This window comes from Peromyscus leucopus, chromosome 4 (assembly GCF_004664715.2).
Source record: "Peromyscus leucopus breed LL Stock chromosome 4, UCI_PerLeu_2.1, whole genome shotgun sequence".
NCBI lineage: Eukaryota > Metazoa > Chordata > Mammalia > Rodentia > Cricetidae > Peromyscus > Peromyscus leucopus.
Genome location: NC_051066.1, coordinates 121,377,421 through 121,398,459, shown reverse-complemented (window position 1 = coordinate 121,398,459; position 21,039 = coordinate 121,377,421). Strand labels below are relative to the sequence as shown.

The window sequence follows — 21,039 nt, the reverse complement described above, 5'->3', positions numbered from 1 at the left end:
ATGACCACTGACGTTAACTCAGATGATGGAGTGGGGTCTCCCCTGCGGTTCTGCAGAGATAATTTTCTTTCTAATGAGCAGACATTTTCAAGCTGAAGCCTGAAGAAGCATTCTGGAATATAATGCCAGCTCGCTTGTAGCAAACAGTTCACTTTCTCCACATTCCCAGTGAATGGGATATAGAAAAACATAAAAAGATGCTGAGTGTGAAGGCCCTGAGACATAAAAATGGGATGTGACAGGTGGACCATAGAGAACACACTGACCCCCAGGTGTAAGCTCAGAAAATGCAGGCTTTGCGACTGAAAGGAAATGATTCCAAGGGCACCTCCACCCCTATCAGCATATCATTTTAGACTCATCTATTCAGAGACCCCATTTCCTGGAAATGCAAATTAACCAGACAGAAAACAGGATGCTGATATATTGCTTTCCAAAGATTAAGAGAAAAGAGGCGGGATGGAGAGCACTAGGGAGTTGTAAACCAGAGAAGATGCGGAACTTTCATACACTGTTTCTGGTTTAAGAACTAGGAAGAATTAGTTCTTGATGAAAATAATAAAGAGAACAAAGTCCCAACCACATACTCACAACACTAGGCAGAAGGAACAGACTTCAGAGTAGGGCAGGGATCCTCAAACACTGGACAGCTAGCCAAGCCACACCCACCAATCAGTCCTTCAGCATCACTGATGCTCAAGTAAATGGACTGTTGGAGCCATGTGAGGGTGGAAAAGGACACTGGAGGCACAGGAGAGTTTTTCAAAGGATGACCTGGACTTCCTCAGTCAGAGGACAATGGCCTTGAGTCTCCTGAAAATGCCTTGCATAAAAAAAAAAAGGAAAAGTAATATTTTCCACAGAGAAGAATGTATTGTATAGAAAGAAACTTCTAAAGAGAACCTAAATGGAGTCTCAATGCTGTTCAAGAAACAGGGGCTACAAGAAAAAAAAATCGATCACAAAACAGTGAGGCTAAGATTATCATGGAGTTGGCTAACTTAGAGGTGGACAAGGCATAAGATGGATGAAAGAAATGCAACCATACAGCATAAAGAGAAATGAAAGACAGAAGTTACAGTTATGCTGGAAATCCCATCACAAGGAGAAAAATAATGCAGAGCATCCTAGAACATGAGCAGGGAAAAACCAGAGCCAGGCATGGTGGCACATGGGAGGTAGAGGCAGGTGAATCTCTGAGAATTTGAGGCCAACCTGGTCTACATAGTAAGATCCAGGCTAGCCAGGGCTACATAGTGAGACTGTCTTTTTTTTTTTTTTTTTTTTTTTTTTTTTTTTTTCATTTCTTTTTTTTCCTTTCTAATCATTGTAGCCAGGCTGCTCAACCACAGATCCGCTCTGCTCCATTAAAAGGGAACGAAAGTCAAAAAGAAAAAAGTAACAGAGAAAGTGATTGATATGATAGACAAACAAATAGTTTTCTGAATTACAAACAGTTAGTATTTTTAAGAATTGAAGAAAATGATAACCATGCTATAATCCACAGACTCAGAGAGACTAGGTCACAAGGAGGACCCAAGTGGGGACTCATGGATCTCTCTAGGAAGGGGAAATAGAAGAGATCTCCTGGGTGGATAGCGCTGGGTGGGGATGGGAACTTGAGGGATCGGGTTAGGGGGTGGGTGGAGGGGACAGTACTGAAAAAGATGATTGGAAAGGGGGGCATTTGGGGATCAAGAATCTACAAGGATGACCCCAGCTAAGACTCCTAACAATAATGCCTACATAGCCTGAACTGGCCTTCTCCAGGGATCAATTGGTGACTACCCCAATTATCATCAGAGAGTCTTCATCCAGTGACTCATGGAGACAGATGCAGATACCCAAACATTAGCCAAAGCTTGGGGAATCCTGCTGAGAGGGGAAGGAAGGATTGTAGGAACCAGAGGGGTCAAGGTCATCACAAGAAAACCCACAGAAACAACTAACCTGGTTCATAGGAACTCACAGAGTCTGAAACAACAACCAGGGAGCCTGCATGTTACCAACCTAGGCCCCCTACATATATGTGACAGTTGTGTAGCTTGATCTACTTCTGAGGCTCCTAAAAGTGGAAACAGGGGCTGTCCCTAATGCTTTGGCTGGCTCTTGGGAACCTACTCCTCATACTGGGTTGCCTTGCCCAGCCTTTATGCAAGGGGAGGTGCTTAGTCCTACCACAACTTGATATGCCATGTTTTGTTGGTACCCATGGAAGGCCTGCCTTTTCTGAACAGAAACAGAGGAGGAGTGGATGGGGGCAGGGGCAGAGGGGATAGGGAGGAAATGGAAGAGGAAGAGAGAGGGAAAACTTTGGTTGGGATGTAAAATAAATAAACTAAACTTAAAAAGAAAAAAACTAGGGGACTCTGGGTCCCCACCATAAGGATGAGTCCTAAGGGGATGGAATAGACTCTGCTGTATCATTTTCAAGTTTGACTTTGAAAATTGTTAATAATGGTCTTATAGTATTAATTACTACATCTTTCTCATACAGATTAAGAACATCAACAGTTTTCTACTCTGATTTATTAACATATACTGAGTTAATCTAAGGAATTTCTGTTTCTCATTCATTCATTTAACAAGTACCCACTGAACAAATTATACTTATGTCTTTATTTTATAATCCATCTATCTAATTCAGCAGCAGCTATCATGAATGTATATATTAAAATAAAAATATTGAAGTAAAGAGTGGGACACATGCTTAATAAAAATAAAAAGTTTTTTGTTTTGTTTGTTTGTTTGAAAAAAAAGGAGGAATTGAAACAGATGAGAAGATACAATGGCCATATTCTCCAGACAAAAATGAGATAAAACTAGAACTTAGAAAATATATATATATTTTACCATGACAACTGAGGAATCAGTCTCTTAAATAATTACAGAGGAAATAAAATGGAAATCATACTACTATTTGCAAAGAACAAACAATAACTACAAGATACTTAAATATATATATATATTATATATATATGTGTGTGTATATATATATATATCATAAGTCTGACTACTCATAAAATCGAATGGACCACTAATCAAGACAATACTCATAATTCAACATATTAAGAGATAAAGGGATTAGAGAAGATTTTACAGAAATATGGCAGCTGAAACTGAGTCAGCAAAATTAGAAAAGCAAAGCTGATCACTATAATCAGTCAATCTTTAAAAATTAATGAAGTCAGTCAAATAGCATTGGATTGAATCAAGGGAAACAGAAAAGCTTACCTCAGTGCTGAGGGAAGATCATACAATCATAACTACAATAGTAAAGCAAATAAGAATACATAATTTTGATCATTTTTAAAATCTTAATGAAATTGAGAGTTCTTTGGGAAAATGGAAATTGCCCACATAGGAAAATACAGATGGAAGAAACTGCAGTTTATACAAAATTGCTACCAAAGAAGACCCCAGGACAGGCTCATTCTAACTATCAAGCTCATTTCCATGCTTGACAACATATTCTGTGACATAAACAAACACAGAAGTTGTCAATTCATTTTATAAAGTCAATGTTATTTTGACACCCAAGTCTAGTCAATAAATATATAAACTCATTAATATAAGAGCGTACATTTTTTCAGAGAAGGTCCCAACAAATCAAATTCAAAGGAAAAAACCTCTATCATGGCCATCTAGTCTTGGCTTACTGTGGAGATGTACTTACATCATGCTGTACTAAACACTTCAATAGGCATTACCCAGGCATTTATTCACATTCAATGTCCATGACTGATCATAAACATCAGAGACACTAGAACTGGAAACAAAGCTCTGTAACAGATCAATAAATACTCAGTCGTGAACTGGTCCAAAATTTCCTTAGCTGATAGCAAATTACCACAAAATTTGATGTCATTGCTTTGCATAAGAAATTAGTTCTACTGTATTTACATAATTTTTATTGAAAAATAATTCCATACAATATATTTTGACCATGTTTTCCCCTCTCCTAATTCCTGCCAGGTCCTTCCCACCTTCCTATCCACCCCAACTTTATGTTCTTATCTCTCTATTTAAACAAACATCAAACTGAAACAAATACACACAAAGAAACAAAAAAACTGCATAAAAACAGAAGTCAAAACAAAAGACCAATAAAGCAAAAAATACCCAAACAAAGCAAAATGAGATGAAAAGTTTATTAAAATACCGTTTTGTACTGGCCAACTACTCCTCGGCCTGCTGCCTTGTCCTGCAGTGTGGTTAACATACCCAATGAAACTTCACTGGAGCATACTAATCTTTCCTTTGCCATTGGGTATCAATTGCACATAGCTTCTTGGTTAGGGATGGGAGTCCATGTCTACTTCTCCCTCTCAGTGCTGGGACCCCCTGTGGCTTGAACCTGTGCAGACCCATGCATCCTGCCACAGTCCCTGTGAGTCCATATGCTCATCAATCCCGTTGTGTATGAAAGACACTGTTGCCTTGGAGTCATCCAATCATTCCTGGTTCTTACAGTCTTTCTGTAAGAAAGACTTACTCCTGTTTCCCACAGACCCCTGAGCTCTGAAGGGAGGGCTTTGATGAAGTCATCTCCATTAGGACCAAAGGCTGCCAAGTTTCTCGCTCTCTGTACATAGTTTATTTGTGGGTCTCTGTGTTAGCTCCCATCTACTGCAAGAAGTTTCTCTGATGAGGGTTGGGTGAGGCACTGATGTATAGGTATAACAGAATCGCATCAGAAGGCATTTTATTGCTATGTTCTGTTAGCACAGCAGTTCTGAACATTGGAAAACACAGATATTTACATTATAATTCAAAACAATAACAAAATTACACTTATGAAGTAGCAATGAAAATAAATTTATGGCTGGGGGGTCACCACAACATGAGGAACTGTTTAAAACTATTAAAGGGTCACAGTGTTAGGAAGGCTGATAATGACTGCTTTAGTAGAATAATTATATTTACATAATTTTTAAATCTTTAGAATACAATGCAGGGCCTGGAGAGATAGCTTAGTTATTAACAGTGCATACTGTTCCTGCAGAGGACACGAGTTCAGTCCCCAGCACCCCCATCAGGCAGCTCACTGCCTTCTATGAAGTCTAGATCCAGAGCATAGAATGCTCTCTTCTGGCCTACACAGGCACTTGCACACATGTGGCATGCACTTATACAGAAACACATACACATAAACAAAAGTAAACCTTAAAAGAATAAAATGTCATGAAGAAACATTTTAAATGACACAGAATGAAACAATGGCAATGATAAATCAATACACAGCAGAATAACTTTCACAAACAAATGCAGGAAAGAAATAGGGAAGTAATCATGACTCCAGCTAACTTCCTTAAAGCCTGATCAAACAAAACAGCGCAGCAGGGGTGAGAGAAATCTGCACTGCAAAATGCCATTTTTCCACACACTATTTATAGATTTGCCCAATCCTAAAGGGATTTCATGGAAATTTCACAGAGATTCTAAAGTTCACTTAGAAAGATAAACGGATGATAACAGCAAATGACTTTTTCCAAAACAAGAGGACAGGAGCCTCACCCTGCCAGATAATTAACATGTTAATAAACTACAGCATTAATTAATGAGGAAGTGGAGTGAAAGAGATGTCTTAAAAGCAGCCAGCAGCAGCACAGGAGGAATAAACACAGACTGAAGTGATGCGAGAAATGCGTGGGTCAAGATGATTCCACAAACAATACTAGAATTAACAGGCAAGCCTGTGAATGTGTTCACATCTTCAGCTCAACCACGATGAACCCCAAATGAAGTACAGAGTAATTTTTTTAAGTTAAACCATACAGGTCGGAAGAAAAAAACAGGAAGGATTATGTGGGATAAATATATGATTCAGATCTTGAATCTAAGAATAAAATAAAGATAAATATATGCAAAAAAGAAAGAACTTGAACTGGATGAAAATGACACCAGTAAGCCATAAAAACTTCTGAGACGATAAGATATACAGGATACACATAAAACTCTTATAGATTATCTTTGAAAAACTATTATCCCCCTAAATAGAAATGCAGACCTGAATGTGGTGACACAAACATATAATCCTGACCTGGAATTTGTTTTCTTAAAAGAAAAAAGAAAATTGAGATGACACATAAACAAATCTTTTCCACAAGGAAGTAAAATGATAAAAATGGATAAAATATAGAGGAGAAAGGCAAACAAAAAAGTGAGATTCCATTCTTCCACAGTAAAGTGAATGAGAACTATGTAAGTGCTGGGATGTATGTAGCTCAGTGACAGAGCACTTGCCTAGCTTCCATAAGAGGCTTTGGGTTTGATTCCCAGTGCTGAAGAAATGCACCGCACAATAATTATAACACTCACTTTTGGCAAGTGGACATTGAATCCAAAGCTGTCAAGCATGGTTGTAGGGATTTCAAACCTGTTCACATTCCTGGAAGCTGACAGAGCAGTTACTATGAGCCTCTCCGACAGACATGTCTGTTAACGAGGAAATACCGTTTCTAAGATTCTAGTTAAAGAAACTGTCAGATACTGGCAAAGATTCTGCACCAGACTCTCAGCACGGAGGGCCTATGGAAAATGCCTCACGATGTCAAATAGAGAACCTAAGAAAGCAGGTGTAGGGGCACACACTTCTAATCCCAGCAATCAGAAGGCAGAGGCAGAGACATCTCTATGAGTTTGAGGCCAGCCTGACCTACATAGCAAGTTCCAAAGCAGCCAGGGTTACAGAGTGAGACCCTATCTCAGAAATAAAATGTTGTCAAATAGAAACTCAAATGAATCAGGTATGGCATAGTATAATCAAAAGAGATTATACCATGTGTGGTATGTGATGTGATTTTGAATCAAACAGGCTGGGTTCTAATCTAAGTTGGTTATATAGAAATGCTGTGAACATCAATAATTTTACTTCAATTTTTTTGTCTCCTGTTTTCCTTTGCTTGTAAAACAGAAAGAAAATGTTTCCCATTCCATAGGGTTATGGGGGAAGGTAAGGAAGTTAAGACAGAAAAAGCACCTGGAACAATGTCTCTCTCAGGCCTGCTAAGTGCTCCAGAAACACTGGTTTCCATAACAAACCAAACCAAAGTAGCATGAGTTTTATGGCAGATACACACACCTATAACTCTAGCACTTAGGAGGTTGAGGCTAGAGGACTAACCTAAGCTACATAGCAAGGCCCTTTCTCAAATAAACAAAATGCAATTTTATTACAATTATGCAGATGTTAAAATTGTATCTTAACTTTAATGTCCTGAAGAAATGCTGATGACAAGCTAAAAGAAACGCTCTGTCCATTCCAATCTTTTCCAGCAGACAGAAGAGCAAGGGGGTGGGGCGGGGCAGTGGGGGGGGGTGCATTTCCCAACTCATTCTGTGGGCCAGTATTACCCTGACAGCAAAACCAGACAAAGGCGGTACCAAGAAAGAAAATCGCAGACTATTTTCTCGTGCAATCATACCATAAAAGTTCTCACTAAAATTTTAGCAAATCAAATCCAAGAAATATAAACTGCAAACCATTTCTTGAGCTACTGTGGCTTATCCTTGGTGTGCAAGGCTGGTTCTGTGTTCAGAGGCCACTCCACACAGTCCATTCTGAATAACCATTGTATGTTAACTAAGGAAAAAATTCAGATAGGCAATTCATTCCTACAGGAAAGGCATTCGAGAAGTTTCAATACCTATCCCTTATTTAAAAAGAAAAAAAAATAGCTTCTCACCAAAAGAAAATGAGACACGACATCCCTTCACACTGTAAAATATAACTATGAAAAACTACAGTAAACATCATGCTGGAAGCAACTCAAGTGCCTTACAACAGGTAACGGCATAAACCCTCCAACACCTGCAAACGGAAGGTTACTCGACCACAAGAAGAGGACGCGTGAGTTCCCGATTCAGAAGACAACTTAGGTGAAGTCATGATATTCAGTAAAAGAATAGAGTGTTGGATTCCATTTGCAAAACATGAATTTTTATTTTACTTTTTCTTTTGAGATGGGTCTCCCTGTTTAGCCTCAACTAGCTTCAAACTCATGATCTTTCTGTCTACACTTCCCTGGGGCTAGCATTACAGGTGTGTGTCGTTACATTTGGCTACATTCTTAAAAAAATCAAATACTCCAGTGACAGGCAATGAATCAGGGTAGTGGATGAAAGGAGAACGTGCCTACAAAGGGACAATCTGGAGTCCTGCAGGGAGAATTACATACTATCTGTGTCCTGACTGTCGATCAGTTTTACTGTACGCAATTTTAAGTTAAAACATATTAATTTATTTTTAAAATGTAGGGACCTGCAAGATGATTTAGTGAGTATGGGCACTTGTCTCTAAGCCTGATAGCCTAAGTTTGATCTCTAGGACCCGCCCATATGGTAAAAGGAGACAATTCAAGCTTCCCAGTTATCCTCTGACCTCTCCACCTATGCTGTGGCATGAATACATGTACACACATACATACTTACATATACACACAATATATATATAGATGATGATAGACAGATATGGGTGGGTGGATAGATAGATAGATAGATAGATAGATAGATAGATAGATAGATAGAGGGGAGATAGATGATAGATAGATAGATGGGTGGAGATGAAGATGAAGAAGAATGAAGATGAGATAGATAGATAGATAGATAGATAGATAGATAGATAGATAGATAGATAGATAGATAGATAGATAGATAGATAGATAGATAGATAGATAGATAGATAGATTGATAGATATGGGGGGATGGATGGATGGATAGGTAGATAGATAAGTAGATGATAGATTTTTTTTAAATTTAAAGATCTGATGGGTGGTGGTGGCAAATGCCTTTAATTCCAGCATTCGCGAGGCAGAGGTAGGCAGATCTCTGGGTTTGAGGCCAGGCTGGTCTACAGAGCAAGTTCCAGGACAGGCAGGGCAAACACAGACAAACCCTGTCTTGTAAAACAAACAGACAAACAAAAATTTTTAAAGATCTAAGCCATTCTATATGTTTGATCTCAATTTTGACATATTGAAGGGAGGTAATAATATCACAATGTTAGAAAACAATAGGACTGATCTAAATTTGCCTAGCTTTGTTTAAAGTGGGTGCAATGAGTTTACTCTCTCTACACAGCCCCAAACTATCTGATTTTAAACGTCAACCTGAAATCCCATTCCAAAGGCTATAGGTTTGATTTTCAAATCCTTCGTTGCTAAGGTCCTAGGAAGCTCTCCCTAGCAACCGGTGTTCAGATCAATGTCCAAGGACAAAACAAAGTTGGAAAGTTATAAACTCAAACATTGCTCACTAGAAAAAGAAAATCCAGGGCGCCTCATTTTCCAAAGAGCCCATTATCCTATTGATTACATCAAGATAGACGGAAGTGGAACAAGAACACAAACTCGCAGAAAGCTAACAAGGAGTGCCCTGAGAGCCACTGCCCCTCCGTCAGCGCATCTTTTACTTGTTACATGAAGCAGCTCGTCCCGGGACTCCCCCCTTTTTTCCCATGAACTGACTTTCCTGAATGTCAAACAGTTTCCCAGGAGACTCCAGCACTTCAGTAACATTTCAGAATGTGAGACAATTCGCCAAAAGTTGATCTTCATTCGTTATATTCTTCCCTTAACTGTGCCGTTTTCTTAAGTGGCTTCTCTTTTTTCAAGCAAAGAGTGAAATTGGCAATTTTCTCTCGTGTCACTTCTAACAAAATCAGATGTTAAGACTCAGTGGCCCCTAAGAGTGCCTCCATGTCTAATATTCCAGAAAACAAATACCAAGGAAAGCAATATGGAAAAACTGCCTGAATGGTCCATCTATCTGAAGAAGCCATTTTCATGCGTCCTTCATTCAAAAATATTGTACAAATGACAGAAAATAACTATCCATTAAAGAAGCCCTCAAGAAGCCAAGAACAACCTTCCCCTCACATTCAGTTCTGATTTCCACTTGCCAGATTGGTAACTGCAAACACAGGAGGAAGTCCACATCTTCAGTTCTCAAATGTAAATGAACTTGGTGATCATTTCTCTGACCCAATGTATAATCAAAATTTTGTGCAGAATGTAATAGTCTTGGTGGTGATTTTCCCTCATTCTTAAAAATCTTGATTTTTAAAGTTGACTTTATTTGAGTGTAGGTGATTATCAATTACTTAATGCCACTGGTCCTTTTGTACTAATAGGTATGGATGGTGCTGTCATAAGAGGGATCCTTCTCCATTACCTTGACTGTTGGCGGTAGATACACAAACCCACATGAGTTATACAATTGTGCAGAATCCAGTGTGCATGTGCACGTGAGCGCGCGCACACACACACACACACATGCACACACACATGAATGCATGCACCTGCATGCACAATAAAGATAGTCAGAGTAAGAGAGGTGGATTGGATGGAGGTCATCATCCTCCTGATAATATTATGCCATAATTTTGCAAACTATTACAGTGAAGCTAACTAGAAAACATATACGATGGGGTCTCTGTATCTTGTTTTCCACCTATCTGAGACTCTTCAATTCACTCAATAAAAAAATTCTATTAGAAAAGGTTTTCCATTCCTCCTACCCACCACCTTTAGTTTTCTTATGTATAGTAGCTAAAATTGAAAGGGAAGAGGATGGAGGGAGGAAGGCATGCTGACTTAAATAACTTGGGATAGCCTGGGTTCTGTCATCAAATAAGTTATAGAACCCCTTCACAGTCATGGTTTGGAGGACCTAAGTCCTGGAGTAAGAGAAAGTGCTTTGGCTGAAGAAAACCTCTTCTCTCACTGGACTCCCTGAGAGAACAGGTCTCCCCGCTGATGGCAGGACACAGTGATCTTACTGTAATAAATCCGACTAACCCCTGACAAAGATGGAAAATGAGACACATAAAGCCCTTCCCAGTGACATGGCCCAGTCAGGTGAGCTTCCAGGGAAACAGCTCCACCCACACACAAGGCAGGCTCAGACACCAAAGTTCTTCTGACATTGAAAGACACCGGTAAGGAAAATGGAACAAAGCAGATGGACAAGAACCACTTATAGAAGAGTCCACAGAGAGAAAGGGAATCTTCAAAACTAGTACGTGGATACTTAGAAGTGGGAGAGATGATTCAGACGGATAAAAGAAGAAGGAGCTACTAAAGTCATTCCCACAGGAAATACAGCTCTTGGAATTGAAGCCATTGTAAGAGTTGGAAACCTAGACCACAAGATGTTCCAGTGGTTGAAAGTACTTGCCGTGCAAGCCTGATGACCTGAGTGAGATCCTCAGAACCCATTAAAGGTCGAAGCAGAGAACTAATTCCATAAGGTTACCAATGAATCCACATGCAGGCTTCCCCACCACACATCATACATGCAGACACACACACCAAAGTGAATAATTAAACCAAGATTGTTTAAGCGAGAGGGAAATTCTTGGTTAGGGAAATTTGTGGAGGGGCTAGAGAGATGGTTCATAGATTAAGAACACTAGATCAAAAACTAGAGATTAAGAACACAGAGATTAAGAATCTGCCAGAAGACCTGGGTTTGATTCCCAGCACCCATATGACAACTCACAATTTTCCATAACTCCAGTCCTAGGGGATCCATATTTCTCTTCTGGTCTCCTCAGGCACCAGGAACACATGTGATGCACAGACATACATGTAGTCAAAATACCCACATGTGTTAATATAATTAAATAAATAACATTAATAGAAATCAGACCAAAAGTCCAGGGTACACTCAGCACTTGAGTGACTGTACACTCAGCACTTGAGAAGCTAAAGCAGAAGGATCATGAATCCAAGGCCAGCCTGAGCTGTATAACAAAACTATCTCAAAACACAAAGAAAAGCTCAGTCAAAAGGGTGAAAGAAGTAGGGAGGAGCCAGGTGGTGGTGGTGGTGGTGGCGGCGGCGGCGCATGCTTTAATCCCAGCACTGGGGAGGCAGAGGAAGGCAGATCTCTGTGAGTTAGAGGACAGCCTGGTCTACAGAGTGAGATCCAGAACAGCCTCCAAAGCTACACAGAGAAACCCTGTCTCGGAAAAAAGAAAGAGGAGGAGGGGGGGAGGGAGGAGGAGGAGGGAGGAAATGTAGAATAGGAGATGCTTTCAGGAACTCATACATCCAGTAACAGACAACCCAGAAAGGGAGTGAACAAGGATGAGAACACTACTGAGGGGAAGTTCCTAGGCCTGGGTGACATGCACTTCCAGATTAGAAGAATCTGGTGGAAGACCTAAGGGACTGGACAGACACACACCCGTACTAGTCTTCTAACTCACTGACACTTCGAGAAAATAACACAGGAGGAGCCAAGCAACTGTCTCAGAAAAAGGAAACAGAGTCTAAAGACAATGAAACAGGACACCATCAGGCTTCTTAGAGACATCATTGAAGAAAGATAGCCAAGCAACATCTTCAGACCCCAGGGGAAAATGAGGCCCATCCTAAATTATTTTCCTTTTATTTTTAGATTTAAGGCTCGCCTCAAAACCATAACCCTCCTGCTCAGCCCTTCCAAGTTCTAGGATTATAGGTGTGTAACCTATGTTATGAGCCCAATCCATCTGGCACATGGGTCAGAAGAAGGATCAAGCATACAAGGATTCAAACCTGTGCTTTCCCTGCCTTGGTGCAGAGGCACTTGGAATGTCTGAGATCCAAAAGAACAATTGGGGGAAATAATCCAAGAGAGATGCAGGCATGGCTTCTAGGAAGATGACTTCCAGGGCAGAGTCAAGAGATGTGACCGGCAGAGAGCTGAAGGGAGGTGGCAAGATGACATCTGGATGGCAGGCTTACCGAGTCACCTGGCAGACAAGAAAAGGCCAGAAGAACCCACGTGCAGATCGCTCCCCAAAGAAACTCTGATGAAGCATTGAATGTCAGCGTACATATGAAGATGAGATGAGGCCAGGGGAAGAGAGTTTGGGATGAAATTGTGACAACGGTTTAGAAAACTAAGCAAAAGAATATTGGTTTTCATCCAGAACAGAAAAATGGAGTTCAGTGTATTTCACAGATCAGAACAATGGGCCTTTACACAGCCATAATACAGTGAGTGCTGCATCTGAACCTACCCCAGCAGGGCTCAGTCTTGGCTATACACTGGCATCAACTGTATTACCCTTTAAAAACCAATGTCCACACCATACCCTGGAACATTCCATCAGTATCTCTGGGTAAGATTCTGACACAAGTGAAGCTCAGAGTTTCCCAGGTGGCACTGCAGAGAAGTCTGAAGAACATGAGCTTGCCAAAGAGATAATTCTCACCTTCTGGTATACTCCTCACAAGTCCTTGTCTGTGGTTGAAACTGCTAATAATCCCGATTTTCAACTGTCAGCTTCATCGTGTCCCACCAGCTCGCCACCTCAAACTATCCAAAAATGAACACTTCACGTTCGTCTAGAAAGTGGCATTATTGACCTCCTGGTGCGGATGTGTAAGACCAGTCTGGTCGCCAAGGCCTCCCGCCACCCTTTGTTCCTTTGTGCCCTGTGGGGATTCAAATTCTGGTGGCAGACCAGGTCCCTAAGGTAAAGCTACCCCTTCCTAAGCCAGAACAACGTAGACACGTAAAGGGAAAAATGAAAAGGAGCACTGTCAACACTTCAAAAGCCACAGATGGGAAACTCTCCAAGCTGGGTAGCAGCTGAGCTGATCTTACTTGCTCACCCTCTCAGGAACACATAGCTACTGAAAAGCAAAGAATGGGTGCTAGATTGCAGGGTTTAAAGAAGCAACCAGCACCGGTCTTTCCTGACTCCCAGAGTTCCCTTCTAATCCTAAACTCCAGACTTTAAAGGCCCCAGCCAACCAGCCCCATGGTCCACATCTGGGTCGGAGTCCACTAAGTTTGTACGCAGGGTTCAAAAATACATGCAGCTGCTCTAACTCCATAAGCATGTATGTGGTTCAAAAACAACAGCAAACGACAACTTAGCCGCACAGCCTCCACACTGTGGTTAATTACACTTGGATCCATTAATTTTTGCCAATCCAACTATTAAAAAGAAATGACATCTCCACTATTTTTAAATTCCAATTCTCCACTTGACAATTGAGGGTGGAAAATGTTATCTGTGGCTATTGGCCCTCTGCAGCTGCATCTCTGTCTGCTGCCTGCCCACAGTACTTTCTCAGTTTTCTAGGAGTGTTTGTCTTCCTAACTCATAGAAATGAGTTTTCAGGTCCTAGCACCTCTGAAGCATCACATACTCCTCCAGGGCATGCTGTAGGTCTCATTCATATCGCCAATGATTTCTCAAAAATAGCCATTTGGCCAGGCGGTGGTGGTGCACACCTTTAATCCCAGCACTTGGGAGGCAGAGGCAGGCAGATCTCTGTGAGTTCGAGGCCAGCCTGGTCTCCAAAGCGAGTTCCAGGAAAGGCAGAAAGCTACACAGAGAAACCCTGTCTCGAAAAACCTAAATAAATAAATAAATAAATAAATAAATAAATAGCCATTCGGTGCCCCTCTTCCCACAAAGCTCAAAGACTGACATTGGGTGTCAATCTCAGATAGGACTGTCACCACAACTAGCAAAATGCCTGATTAAAGAAGGCATAGGCAGAGATCCCTGGATCTGCTGCCCTTGGGATCTTGGGAAGGGCCCCTTCCATGGAATCCACTGAGAAGAAGTTCACAAAGACAACTAACCAAGGCAGTGATGGGGACCAGGAAGCCATCGAAGAATGGTGGCGCCCAACATGAGCAACAGTGAGGAGCATGGCCAACCCCAAGCCAGAAGCAGACTGAGAGAAGAGCAAGCAGAATGCTGGAAGCCCACAGGCCACCACCCCCTTGGATCACAGCAAACCTTCCTTCACTTGTGTCCTCAAAACTTCACATTCTCAGATCCTACACAGCAGGACCTCGTTTGAAACTACTGCAAGCAATGAATAAAACAGGCTGTCAAATAAATGCTACAGGATCAGAAACTGGCAGCCATCAACCAGAAATCCTCAAGTCACCCTCTTGAGATCATAACTCACTCGCAGTGTGACTCCGGGGACATTTTCTTTTAATCCCCTATACCTCAGTTTCTCCATTCGGACAGTCTATGTAGTATCCTCCCCTCCATTACCCAAACACATACATAAAGATTTTCCTTGTGTGCATGGAACACTCCTTGTAGAAGCGTGAGTTGCCAAAGTCCTGCACTATCAGCCGGCTTCCACCAGGCCTTGGAATGTTCAGCAAACAGCTAGTTTTGCAATTCTTTTGGCTTTGCCAACCCTCCGGGGTAAAAAAAATCTTCCCACAAGGATTCGAGGCTTCTGAGGAGAGGAAATCTTTGAGAAAAATCTGGGTTGATGAGCAGCTAAGAAAAGGCAGGAGGAAAGAAACACTTCTATATATGTTTGTGCGGAAAATAGAAAAGGTTGAAAGCAACGTGTTTCTAAAATACTGCTTCTATGAAACCAACCTTCTGTTACTCCTTACTCCTTGGCTGACTGAAAAAGGCAGGGTGAATCCCTGGCTTGTATTCCTCTCTGCCAGTGCTGAAAATGCAGCCATATGCAGCTCTGACACAGGCATCCCTAGGTTCAAATCCTACCCCTTTCCAACTGATACTGGGTACAGTCTGCCACTTTTTGCCAGCTCGGTGCTCTCCAAAGAAAAACGGGCAAACAACATCAAATTTACAGGACTAGAAATTAAGAAACTAAGCACATGCCAGCAAGTGGGGCCCTAAAACATGGTGGGTTTTGTTTTGTTTTTGCTTTTTTATTTTTATCGCAGGCATTGAAGTTCAGAAATCAGAAGGACTTCTCTCTAACAAATTAACAAATACATTTTGAGCTCTTATTGTGGGCTGGATGATGGGGGTGACAGATGTCAGACTAGATCACAGGGTCTCTGACCTCCTGGAGCTCAGAATCCAGTGAAGAGGAATGTTACTCGACCAAACAAATAGATAGCTGTCGTCTTTGATAAATATAATCAACAGAACACAGTGGGAATCTAATACAGTCCAGAAGATCTTGGCCTTGCAGGAAGATTAAGTAACTGCAGAGTGAAGGACTAGCTGGTTGTGGTGGACACAGCAGTACAGTGAGACCAACATATGTGAGAAATCTGGGCCCAAAAAGGTCACACCCTTGTGAAGCAACAGAAAAGTCCAAGTGAGATCAGAAAAGAGAAGGCTAAGGAAGGGGACATCAAGGGAGGGACTCTGTAGGCTCACCCCAAGCCCTCTGATGAGGGATTCCAGGAAGCAAAGATGGATTCTCAATTTGCAGTTCAAATCCATACTGTAGCTCCTTCTTCAAAGGTTACCTCCTGTCTTCATCCCACATAAGATTAATGGCAATACTCTCATGACTGGTGGACATTCAAAGGCATTATACATATGCATGTATATACAGTGTATGTCCACATAGGTGCACATACAAACGTCTACATGCAAATGTATATGTATATTCTTCCTTTATTCACAACTGGCCACTTGGGGAAATGCCTTCACTCACTCCTACGTTACAATCCTCCCAGATCTCCAGATTTTTCCAAAATCATATCTCCCATTAAACTGAGAAAATAGTGACTCTTTGTCCTCACCTTTTCAACCTGGGTGGCATTTGTTCCTGCCTTGACCAGCAGAAGGCCAGCATGGCAGCCGCACTCTGTAGTTTCTGCTAGAGCATAAAATTGCCAGGCACTTTCATCTTGCTGTCAGGGGTGCTATCTCTGGGAACCTGGCTGCCATGCTCTGAGGAAGTTCAAACTGAGTCCCATGGAAAGGTCACGCGTTGGTCTAGGTCAACATCCACATCAACCCCTATAAATGGGAGCGATGTTGTCTCAGATGATTCCAGAGCCAACTGTCAAGGTGCTCAGTCTTGCACTCTTCCAAGCCATGGCCTATGACATAATGAAGTAGAGAAAAGCCATCCCAAACATGCCCATCCAAATCCCTGAACTGAAGCATCCATGGGCAAAAAAGTTAAACAGTTGTTGTTATCAACTTTGGGGCTAATTTGTTAAATAGCAAGAGTAACTGAACTACAAAATATATAGCCATATATGTATGTGTGTATACACACACACACACACACACACTTACGCACAAATGTGTATATGTGTGTGTGCAAATGTTTATTTTTTCTTAGTTACATCCTGAGAACTTTCTAGACAAGATGTATATAATTGCTCCTGAGTTAGAACCCCTACTTCTGGAGAAAGACGGCCATGTAGTTTATATCAAGAAAAGTGAAACACTTCTAAGCTATTCGATATATACAAACATAATCCATTCTCATGGCAAGAATAAATGAAAACCCTCATTAGCAAATCTAACACCTTATTTAAATTGGCTTTGAACACAGAGATCAAAAAGGAGATCTTCATCAGTAACAACTAAACAGGGCACCTGGGGCCTGTGTCTCCCCTGCTGAAGGCTCACAGGACTGAAGACAGTGTTTGCAGATGAGGTAAATGCACATAAAGTATGCTTGGCACAATGCCTGGCACTTGAGATGCCCAAACTGTAGTTGTTATTATTATTATTGCTTTTGTTGTAGTTAGAATTAAGAATTCCCTTCATTCCAGCACTAACTCTTCCTGACCTAAATTAAACAATCCTCATGTCCTAGCTACACAGGGGAAAAAAAAGAACCAGTATAGATTATTTGCTATACTTCTTCTAACCAAATACTGAGCACCAAAAAAAACCTTTGCAAATAGAACCAAACTTTTCAGTATATAACCCAATCTGCATTTACTTAGAAATCAAGAGAGCCCAAATTCCATGATTAGAAATGTTAGACATTATGTAACATAACTTCCACACACCTCTATTTGAACTTTCTTATAAAAAGAACTAACTGCCCTTTTTATTAAGAAAGAAAAAGAACAAGAATAGGGGAGACCTTTGGGGAACAAACCTCTGGAGGATCATCTTGTTATCTTTAATAATTACCTTTAATAATTGCCTTTAAAGGTAAAATATTACCTTTGGTCATTAGGAACCATACCCCCACATGACCATATAAACATCACTCTGCTGCACCCCAAAGCAAGGAACGCAACTGGGAACAAAGAGCAGGTCACCTCAAGTTGGTTTGTCCCTCCACTTCTCAACTCCTATGTGACTTTACTCAATCGCCCTTTTGTGAGTCCCAGTGTCTTTAAAGTGGGGCAAAATTACGAACCTTTTGCCCATGCTGAAAGGACATTATGTAGAATGGTCCTGAAGTTTTCGGGGTAAGAGTCACTACTCAGATGTTTATAATCTTCAATAGCATATCCCAAGCGAAATATCAGTGGAAGAGTCCTATGCAGTAATTAATCTGTTTAAAATTATCTTGAAAGAAAACTATGCCTTGCTGCTGCAACACGGCTGTGCCTCCCCTATTGAAAACAGCAGCATCTAATGGAAGAGAAGGTGATTAGAGAAAGAATTAGGACCAGCAAGCCATAGAGCTGGGGGTGGAGGGGATAAGCAGAGCCTGGGTAGCAGGGTCCTTAGAACTGGTGGGTTTCTCCCAACTAAGTCTTTCAAGGGCTGGGAATCAAGGGTCCCTAAACTAGACATTGACAGGGGGGTTAGAGAGAAAGTGACAGTGAGAAAGAGAATATGAAAGATTAATAAGAAAAGGGTAGAGATGGGGGTATGCTACAAAATAAAATCTGAGTCAGTAGCACCCAGACAGAAATGTCATTGTCAGGGAAACTACTTCAAAATGAAAGTCTAGTCATCAGGTTCCAAGTTTACAATGCGTGCTACCCCATCAGCCCAGCCATTCCAGTTCCTGGTGGTGGTAAGGAATTGAAGCCCCCTGCAATGGATCCACTTCACTGTGTGAGTCAGTCACAGTCACCATCCAGGAAAAAAACAATGTTTTTTATGCCCTGGAAAGTGCTGAGAAGCCTGTCACTCACAAGGGCCCCAACCTGTAGGGAAACGGCCACCAAGTAATTGACTTGGAATAGCTCTTGCCAAGGGAGGCATAAACTATCTGCTGGCTTTCACTCAGAAAAACTACCAAGCCTCTTGGTGACAGTCAGTGGACACTGCTTAGCAGGTCTCAATCTGCCCTTGGAGAGGTCTCAATTCATTCCAACAACACAGCCCCCCCCCCCCATCAGCACCCAGGGCCAGAAAATCTGAGATTCCAAAGCAATGGAGAGGCTCGTCAAGTCTACAGGCTTCACTGAAAACCAGGACTGCCTCTCTCCTATTACCATATATGATGAAGTCTGTAGAGAGATCTGCTAAGTCTAGAATGACCCTCGAGTTTCACCAAGAAGCACACACCAGCCAATGTGAGGGGAATCCCTGTCTTGATTGATGGCATCTTTTAAAATGTCACCATCACTATCAAAATGCCTTTATTGTGTGCTTCAAAGCACAGCTTATCAGATCAGTGTCTATCTCAACAGTACAGCATATATCCGTAAATGTTTTATTCCACCCACAACCATTTATTTGTCTGCTTCCCCACAAACCCTGACACTTGAAAAGCCAGGATACAAAATCATTTTACAACCGTTTTTTTTTTTTCTCCCAAGTCCTTCCTTTCCGTGGTGTTATTTTGTTCTTTTACACAGCTGCATCCCAGAGTCCAAATTGTTTCCAATAGACAACTGTTTTGAGCACATTTCTCCTCGATATCTATTTTAGCTCCAGAAAAGCCAAGGGCAAAGATAAGACCAAAGTCTCGTGTGTGTGTGTGTGTGTGTGTGTGTGTGTGTGTGTGTGTGTGTGTGTGTGTGTGTACCGCCAGCCAAGGCACCAGGAAAAAGTGGACAGCATAGAGTGGTCCATCCCCAGCATCAAGTCCGGGGAAGGAAGCCAGCCTTGAGAAATGAATCCATGTGTTCCCGTTGAGCGACCCTTTAAGAGAGCATGCCCTTTCCTAAACCCCAGCAGGTAGCTCTCACTTTCTCCGGTCCGAAGTTCCCAGCACCTGTTCTTGGACTGAAACGGTGGCAAGGAGCATTCTGGGCTGTCCACCCCACCTGTTCTCTGTGGAGAACACGTGGAGAACCGGGCGTGAGCCGGTCAGCCAGCCCTGCAAGCCCTCAGCAAGCCAGGAGTACAGGTGGTTGGTTACCTGCACAGGTACTGACTGCTGCCAGAATAACTTTATTACTGGCCTTGGTGGTGACAGGGTTTTTGCTTCGGGTGAGACTCCCTGTCACCACCGCCACCCCCAGTCCTCAGGTTGCGGGAAAGGGGCAGAAGGCAAGAATCACAAGTAAAGGTCTTCAGGGCGCCCAAGGGGGTCGGCCGCTCCTCCACCGCAGCCGTCCTAGCGCCCAGACCCCTTCCTCCCCAGCCCTACGAGGGACCTGGGTGTCCTCGTGCTTGTTCGGTGTGACCGGAGCCGAAGCGCAGCCGACCAGCGCTGAGCCCGGGGAGCCAGAGCCGCTGGAGCCGCAGCGCCCACTCGGGGCAGGCGGCGGAGCACTCACCCTTCTGCTCTCGCAGGCTCGACAGCGACCAGAGCAGCAGCGCCACTGAGGCCAGGAAGCAGAGCTGGCTCAGCAGAAGGTCCCTCCGGCGGCGGCGGCGGCGGCGGCGCGCGCGGTCCTGGTCGCCCGGCGGCGGCGGCATCCTCGGGCGGCCGGGCGGCGTCCCCGGCGGGCGGCGGCCGCTCGGGTCGCGGGCGGCCGCGGCGGGGACGGCGGCGGGAGGCAGCCCTGCGCGCAGCAGCCGCGCGTCCTCGCTGCGTTCCCACCCGGCCGCCGCCTCCTGCTCTCCCTCCTCCCGGCCGCTGCCGGTCTCCACGCCGTCGCCCTCGTCGCTATCGCTCAGTCCCTCCTCCCCCGCCGCCTCCTCCTCCTCCTCCTCCTCCACGCCGCTCGCCCGCGCCGCCGCCTCCTTGCGCTCAGGGTCCCTCTCCTGCTCGCGCACCATGGCTCCCACGCTCCGCGCCCGCGCTCGGCCTGGGGCGGCGGCGGCGGGGGCGGCCGGGAGGCGGGGGTGGCGGGGGCCGGGGAGGAGGAGCGGGGAAGGACCGGCGAGAGGAGGGCCAGCCGCTGGCCACCCTGAGCAGGCCCTGGCCTCGGGCTTCGGGAGCGCGTCGCGGGGCCGCCCCCCTACTCCACGGTCCACGCGCGGGGGACTCGGAGCCCAGCGGCGGCCGGAGAGCGTCA

General features: G+C 43.3%; 1 protein-coding gene across 1 annotated transcript in view; it reads right to left on the bottom strand.

Moving 5' to 3' along the window:
- Positions 1-20,788, bottom strand: part of Slc24a3 (solute carrier family 24 member 3) — a 489,152-nt gene extending 468,364 nt beyond the window's left edge. The window contains exon 1 of the mRNA XM_037205267.1: positions 20,356-20,788. Within this exon, the coding sequence (XP_037061162.1) occupies positions 20,356-20,497 (142 nt within the window). The 5' untranslated portion in view covers positions 20,498-20,788. The remainder of the gene's footprint in view (positions 1-20,355) is intronic.
- Between the last annotated feature and the right edge of the window lie 251 nt (positions 20,789-21,039).